The 7,989-nt window shown below is 41.9% G+C and overlaps 1 protein-coding gene across 8 annotated transcripts in view; it reads left to right on the top strand.

Moving 5' to 3' along the window:
• The first annotated feature begins 325 nt into the window (after positions 1-325).
• Positions 326-7,989, top strand: part of EEIG2 (EEIG family member 2) — a 144,664-nt gene continuing 137,000 nt past the window's right edge. For 3 of the 8 annotated variants that reach the window (XM_022584183.3, XM_089918654.1, XM_022584182.3), the window contains exon 1: positions 341-857. In XM_022584183.3, coding sequence (XP_022439891.1) covers positions 718-857 — 140 coding nt within the window. In that variant the 5' untranslated portion in view covers positions 341-717. Of the gene's footprint in view, positions 858-7,989 lie in introns of all 8 variants that reach the window. The other 5 variants (XM_089918647.1, XM_089918643.1, XM_022584186.3 and 2 more) reach the window with 5 other exon arrangements.

The raw sequence follows: 7,989 nt of genomic DNA, 5'->3' as shown, positions 1-7,989 counted from the left end.
GGCACATGAATTTAGAGTACCTAAAAGAAATTTTAGTTTTAGGATTTCAATTTGACGAAAACAACGTCGTGGAGATTCTGATTAACCCTATTAACCCATGACTCTCAAACCCAAGGGAAAAATATATCAGTGGAGGGGAAGGGGAAGAAAGGGGGCGGAGCAAAAACTGAAAGAAAGGCAGAGAGGAAGCTGTAGAAGGAAGTTCGTTTTTGGTAGGATTTGTCTTTTTTTAACCCCAGAGAGGCGTGACGCTCTAACGCCCAGAACCTCCACGCCCGCCCTCCCTCTTCCGCCCGGCAGTGCGCTGCTGGCCGCTGCCGCTAGGGGCGCCTCCGACCCCGAGGCGCTGAGGAGGCGGCGGCAGCGGCAGCGGCGGTTCTCGGAGCTTCCCCTCCCCTCCTCCCAGACGGGCGGCGGCGCCGGCTGCAAGCTGCACACCGAAAGGGCGCCCACCGCTCAGGCGAGCTGCAGCACGACCGCTCCCCGTGGGTGGGCGGGGTCCGCGCAACGGCCGCCGCCGCGCTCCGGCCGGGGCTGCCGCTAGAGGCGGCGGCGGCGGCGGCGGCGGCACCGGCCCCGGCAGCGGCTCCACGCGCAGCTCGCAGCCCCGGCCATGGGGCTGGGCGGGCCCGCGGCTCGGCCGAGTTGAAGCGGCGGCGCCGGCCCGCGCGCCCCTTGGGGCCGCCCCCGCACCCCGCTCGCCGGCGTCTGGCTCTCATGATGATGAAGAAGAAGAAGTTTAAGTTTAAGGTGGACTTCGAGCTCGAGGAGCTCTCCTCGGTGCCCTTCGTCAACGGGGTCCTCTTCTGCAAGATGCGGCTGCTGGACGGCGGCAGCTTCACCGCCGAGTCCCCCAGGTAACGCGCCGGCCGCTGCTCCCGAGCAGCTGCGCCCTCGCCTGCCCCGCAGGGGCTTGTTGGATGGGCAGCATCTCTTTCCGTGGCCCATTTGCTCCAGGAGGGCGGCCAGCCTCGGGAGCTCTTCTTTCTCTAGGGACCCGTCTGAGATCTGTCGGGAATGTATCGATCTGCGAAAGTGCTTTGCAAATGGGTTCTCGGCTGGGGTAAGCCACCTGTGCTCGTGATTCCAGATGGTTCCTGGTATCTGTTCTTCCCTCCTAAATTCTCTTGGAATGGGAGCGATGGTCAGAAGGGAGAGGATGCTTCTGGTTTCTCTTTAGACCTTTCCATATTTGTGAGATGCCAAGTGGAACTTGAGCTGTTGTTAAAACAAAAATAACCCAAACTGCTCGAGTTCCAAGAGCGCCCGCTCTAAACCGAAGCCTGTGCTTTTAGCCTTTCTTTTTCTCCGTGTTGGTTACTGGGGGGCGCTGGAGTCCAGGATGAGGCCGGGGTAGGCCTGATCCGGCTTGAGTCAAGTGTTCCCTGGCACAGACAGGACAACAGTTTGTGCCTCATCTCAGAGCTGCGTGTCCAGTTACGCGCTAACACGCACTGAATTGCCCGTATTGAGGCGACCGCTAATGGCTCTCAGTGGGGAGGAATTAGAACCAGGAGAGCCAATGCCCTGCTCTCATTTTGAAATGAGCCCCTGGGCACTCCCAGGGAGTGTCGTTGGCAGGTTACAGAATCAAGTCAGGAGTGGTAGTGTTCCTTGAGTCATTTCAGGGATATTTGTAGGTTGACAGATCTCTCCTAGGGTAAATGTTCCTTAAGAAAAGAGAAAATTTGTGTAATTTTTTAAAATGAACTTTTAAGTTCCTGAGATCAAGGAATAAGGCTCATAGTTAATGCTTATTTTGCTTAGATGTGCTGTTCATGGACTTCATTTTTACCCTAAAAAATATTCTGCTTTACTTTTATCTGTCACCCCTATTAATAATGTAAAGGAAATAATGTCCATGGGTTGTGGAATTGGGACCAGAAAATTGTCCGCAGTGGCAATATTGAAGCCTATGAAAGCCAAAAACTGTAAATGTCTAGTTGGCCAAAGCAGAGGACGTATGAAGCAATACTGATTCTCAGAATTAAAAAAAAAAAAATCAGCTGAGGGTAGTTTTTTAGATTAAACTATGATGACACATCTACACAGTCATTTTTAACACATTGGTAAGAGAACACTGTAACTCAGAATGGTTGAGCAAATATTGTACCAGCTCTTAAGGTGCTGAAGTCCAAAGCCAATTCTTGAATGTTCTGTAGGTGCAAATGAGTCTTACCCCGTTCTGTGGCAAAGTCCCACCCACCACTCTGGCAGTTAGACCAGCTCTCCTGGGCCAGTGGTGACACCTGGTGGTCAGGGTACTTCCCTGCTCCCTCCTTTCTCCCTCAGATTATTGGTTTGGCTTGCTTGTAAATCAGTTATTCTGGTATTGCAGACAGTCATTTATTCAGCAAATAGGTATAGGCTAAACCTTTTAAATATCATATTTAATTCTCACAGCAAGCCTATGACGTAGGGATCCCCATTTTGTAGATGAATAAACTGAGATTCAGCATAACTAACTTTCCCAAGGTCCCCACATCTGGTAGGTGAAAAGCCAAAATTATAATACAAGTCTCTCTAATTTCAAGCAGATTGATGCCATGTAAAGGAGAAAATTGTGTGTTGTGCTGAAGAGGGAGCTTCCCAATGGTTTTAACAAGCAAGGGGTGTAATTTGATTTGGAATTTGCAAGATTGGAAAGGAAAAAGCAGAGTATCCTGTATTAAATTTACCCCTTTTTCTTCCAACTAAAACATGACTTTAATCAAAGTCAGTTAGGTTAAGAGTAGTGCTCTGTGTAACCAACCAAACAACACCCATATAGTTTGGAGGGAAGTGATTCATAAGAAGGAGCATGTTCCTTATTAGGTACAGGTAGTTGGTGTAAAGCTAAGACCAAGATTTTGGAATGAGGTGGATCTGAACCTAAATCCTGGCTCCACAATGGCAAACCTGGGTTGGTTACTTAGCCTCTCCAAGCTTCCATCTATAAAATAGAAACCATTACTGGCTTATGGGGGTGTTGTGAGGATTTAGTAAGACGATGCACCTAAAACAGCTACCACAGTGCTCTGGCACCAACTGACATTTAAAAAGAAGATAAGGAGCTTGTCTGAAAGGGTTTGTTTCCTTTACATGTTATACTTAATTTTTTTCTCCTGGCAACTATGAAAGTATTGATTTCAAAAAGCTACCTCATTTTAGAAGAAAAAAGAAAGAAAATCAGAAATACTCAAGGATGTGAATTATTTAAAAATTGCATAACTTAAGGCAGAAATGTAGAGAACAAACGGATGGACACCAAGGGGGGAAAGGGGAGGTGGGATGAATTGGGAGATTGGGATTGACATATATACACTAGTATGTATAAAATAGATAACTAATGAGAACCTGCTGTATAACACAGGGAACTCTACTTAGTGCTCTGTGGTGACCTAAATGGGAAGGAAATCCAAAAGCGAGGGGGTATATGTATACATATAGCTGATTCACTTCGCTGTACAGAAACTAACACAACTTTGTAAAGAAACTATTCTGGGACTTCCCCAGTGGCGCAGTGGATAAGAATCCACCTGCCATTGTAGGGGACACAGGTTCTATCCCTGGTCCGGGAAGATCCCACATGCCACGGAGCAGCTAAGCCCGTGGGCCACAACTACTGAGCCTGCACTCTAGAGCCCACGAGCCACAACTACTGAGCCTGCGTGCCGCAGCTACTGAAGCCCACATACCTAGAGCCCATGCTCTGCAACAAGAGAAGCCACCGCAGTGAGAAGCCCGTGCACCTCAACAAAGAGTAGCCCCCGCTCGCCGCAACTAGAGAAAGCCCGCGTGCAGCAACGAAGACCCAACACAGCCAAAAATAAATAAAATTACATCTTTAAAAAAGTAAAAAAATAAAGCAACTATACCCCAATAAAAAAATTTTTTTAAAGGCATTTAAGTTTTAAAAAAAAATTGTTATAACTTTTCATTGTTGGGTACCAGTCTAGGCAGTGCATCTCTAAATAAATGCTAGATTTTAATTTTTAAAAAAATCACCTGTACCTCTCAAAAATCAAATATAGTTAACACTTAAAATTTCTCCCATAAAAATATGCAATGAACTACACAGAAAAGGGTTAACTTAGCAGGCCCAAGACTGCTTTCCTGAGAAAGGCCTGTTTACAGTGTTTTTGCTGGCATCTGGGAACCTGAATGTTCAGCAGTTGCCTACAGTGAATCAAACTTTGGAGTGGCTCATTGTGCCTAGACTACAGTGTGATTTGTGCTGAATACTTTCTGGGAGTCTGGAATTTTGGCCTGTTCTAGGCAGAGGGTGCCTACGTGACCAGCCCGGAGGTGCCTATGTGGGGGGAGGGTACCCTTAGGTACTGCATTTCTAATGAGTTTCCTTGGTAGACACATGTGTTGTCACAATTTGATGTTGGAGAAATTGTGTTCTGGATGACTCCACTGAGAAAGAACTCTTGGAAGCTTGCACTTGGTTTCTGAGGACTTTGTTCTGTGCCCCTTTCTCCTTTGCTGATTCTGCCTTGTATCGTTTTGCTGTAGTACATGTACGATATATCTTAGACATGGGTATGACTATATGCTGAGTCCTGTGAGTCCTCCTAATGGATCACTGAACCTGGGGGTGGTTGTGGGGACCCCTGATGCATGAACCTACGTAAAAGAATAATTCATTTTGTTAAAGAAAAGCCTTGGAGGTGCATAGCAAATAATAAATATATTTAAGTATATTTTGTTTTGTGCGAAAACTAAAGATGAAGATCATTCATTGTTTACCAAATATTAATTGAGCATTTACCACGTTTCTAGCTGCCTGTCAAGGGCAACAAATATAAGTACAACAAATATGAAGGCCTATAAGGCAATTACCTCTACTTAATGAAATTAGATCATACATGGATAATTGCTTGGTGATAGGAGACAGTATGATTTAGTGCCTAATCAGTGGGTCACACAATATGTGAGTGTTGTTGAATTTCTGAAGGTAAAGAGTTTGTTTACAGCTGTAAAGGCTACTGAAAACCACATCACCTTTTCAGTTGTGCATGCTGGAAGGATGAAGTGGCGTTGACAAGGAAGTGTGGGTGGGAGGACTGATTGAGCAAGTTGGCAATAGGAGTTGGTGATAGATCAGCCTGACTGCTGAGAGAGTTCACATTAAACTTCTAGCAGAAGATAGAGACATTGAATGCAATTATAAAGAATTTACTTTCCAGTGCTTATAGGATAAAAGCCAATCTAATTACTCCAATAAAGATGTTTAAAAAAAATGTCAATCTAAGATTCTTACGCTAGGTTGTAAGGTAATTAAAGTGATGTTTAAGCTGGCTGGTGGGCTGATGCTCTTTGGATTCAAATGGGGATAGATTAGAAATGAGGAGACAAATTAGGAGTCTATTAAAATAACCCAGGCAGAAGTGAATAAGAACCTGAACTTGGAGGCTTCTCATGGAAGTAAGTGATGAAATGAAAATGCTATGACAGATGCCTTGATGACATGACAGAGTAAAGAAGTCAGGAAGAATCTTTGTTTTATTTTGCAAGGGGAATATACATATCGTTGGGGAGATACGAGGAGGTCAGTTATATGTTTAACATACTACACTTAGTGACAGGCTGATAAGCAGTTGGAGACATATTTACTGTGGATTTCTTAGCTCTGGTCTATTGTAAGTAAGCCTGCCTACTGGATTTTTCATCTAAAATTTCCTTACACCGTTTTGCCCTTTTAAAGATTATTAATGAAAATTAATCTTAGAAGCATCCAGTTTCTCCTGGTAAGGTGTATCCAGTGAAGATGTTAGAAAAAATAAAGACTTAAAAGGTACTTATTTGTATACCGTATGCTAACACATATATATGGAATCTAAAAAAAAAATGGTTCTGAAGAACTTAGGGGCAGGACAGGAATAAAGACACAGACGTAGAGAATGGATTTGAGGACACGGGGAGGGGGAAGTGTAAGCTGGGACAAAGGGAGAGGGTGGCATTGACATATATATGCTACCAAATGTAAAATAGCTAGTGGGAAGCAATGGAATAGCACAGGGAGACCAGCTTGGTGCTTTGTGACCACCTAGAGCGATGGGATAGTGAGAGTGGGAGGGAGACGCAAGAGGGAGGGGATATGGGAACATATGTATACATAGAGCTGATTCACTTTGTTATACAGCAGAAACTAACACAACGATGTAAAGTAGTTATACTTCAATAAAGATGTTAAAAAAAGGTATTTATATGTAATACATGTTATTAAAAAGGTCAGATTTTTACATACGATAGTTAATAAAACACTCAGAAAATACATTGTATGATTATAATAATCTAATAAACTGAAGCCAAATTATTGCCTAATAAAATATTTTTGAAGACCTTTCAAAAAGACAGAATGTTACATTAAAATCTTTTCAGAGCACCCTTCCTTTGTAAAAGCATTCAGATCACTTTAGAGGTTTACTAAGACTATCAGAACAAGTTTAATAATTTCTGGTCTGCTTTAATAAAGAAATATAATGAGAAAATTTTCCTGTATTTTTTTAGGATTTCCAAGTTTGCTTTATTTTTTTCATCTTTTTTTGTGTTCATAGCTAAATACTTTTCTAAGTTTCACATGAGCTTGTGGCAGAAAACCATATGTGAATTCAGGGAGTATCTGGGAAGCTTATGAGCATATCTGTGTTGGATCTTTTACTTTGTAAACAAGTTGAAGGCATTTTTTCCTCTTTGGCCAGAGTATCTTCATGTTTTCAAGATTTTAGTTCACTGCACATTGTGTACTTCTTTTTAGTAACATTTTTCCTTATTTCAAAAATAACACATATTCATGTGGAAAACTTACAAAATAGAAAAGCAAAAAGAACAGAAATTGCATATAAATGAACCTGCTAGAGATAATCACTTATTATTTTGATGTATAACCTTGGAGACTTTATTGATCCGTACACACACATATGTATACACACACACCCTCCACACACACTTATCACATACTTTTTTTTAAAAACCAAAGTGGGATCATACTATACTTATATTTTTTTTCATTTAATGTATCTTCCCATATCATTAAGTATTCAATTACAGACTTATTTTTAATAGATGCATACCATTCCATTGTATGGATTTCCATGGTTTGCTGAACAAAGCCCCTTTTGAAATAGTCTTTCTTCTTTGCTTTCTTTTTTATTAACATTTTTATAAACACACTAAATTGAGCATCCTTAAAGATGTGCACATCATTGTTATTTTTTTAGGATTCACACTTAGAAATGGAATTATTGAGTCAAAGGGCAGTTTTAAGACTTTTGATACATGTATATTATTAACTTGCCCTTTGATACATTAAATTGACTTTTTTAAGATGAAAAAATTACTAATAAGTAACAAATACAAAAAATAATGCTGTTTGACCATATGGCACAAAATTATTTATACCCTGACCAGAAATGAGGTCATCTATTCACATTATTATAATAGCTATAAAAATGGTAGCTGACGCTTAATTGAGCTAGTACTTTTTAAAAAGGAGCTAGCACTTTGCCCATGTGTCAGGAACTTTTCTAAGCCTTTACAGCCTCAAAATAATCCTAGGAGGAAGGTACTATTATTACATTATCACTGTTATTACTACTGCTATTACTCTCATTTTATACCTGGGGAAACAAGCCCAAAGAGGTGCTGAAGGTTAACACAGCTAGTAAGTGGCAGGGCAGCGAGGCAGCCTGGCTCCAGGGTATGCTCTTAATCACAAAACTCTGTTGCCTCTCAAATTTTATGTTACATGTTTTCTCATTCTTATGTTTTAACAAAAGAGTAGATAAGTATATATAGTATGACTTTTTCTGAATGCTAGTCTCAGAAAACTGGTTCCAGTGTGTGACACCACTAAACAAGTCATTAGACCTGGCCCCTTTAGATTTGCCCGAAGTTATTGTATATGAAAGATGAGAAACATAGTACTCATGCACGTACTGTTTTTTTCAAGGTGTGACTTTCCAGTTGTAAGTCCTCAAAATTGTTTCATTACTGGATTGT

This window comes from Delphinapterus leucas, chromosome 1, assembly GCF_059928025.1.
Source record: "Delphinapterus leucas isolate spDelLeu-1000000601 "Yukka" chromosome 1, BTC_Dleu_Yukka2, whole genome shotgun sequence".
Taxonomy (NCBI): domain Eukaryota; kingdom Metazoa; phylum Chordata; class Mammalia; order Artiodactyla; family Monodontidae; genus Delphinapterus; species Delphinapterus leucas.
This window is presented reverse-complemented; position numbering and strand designations above follow the sequence as displayed.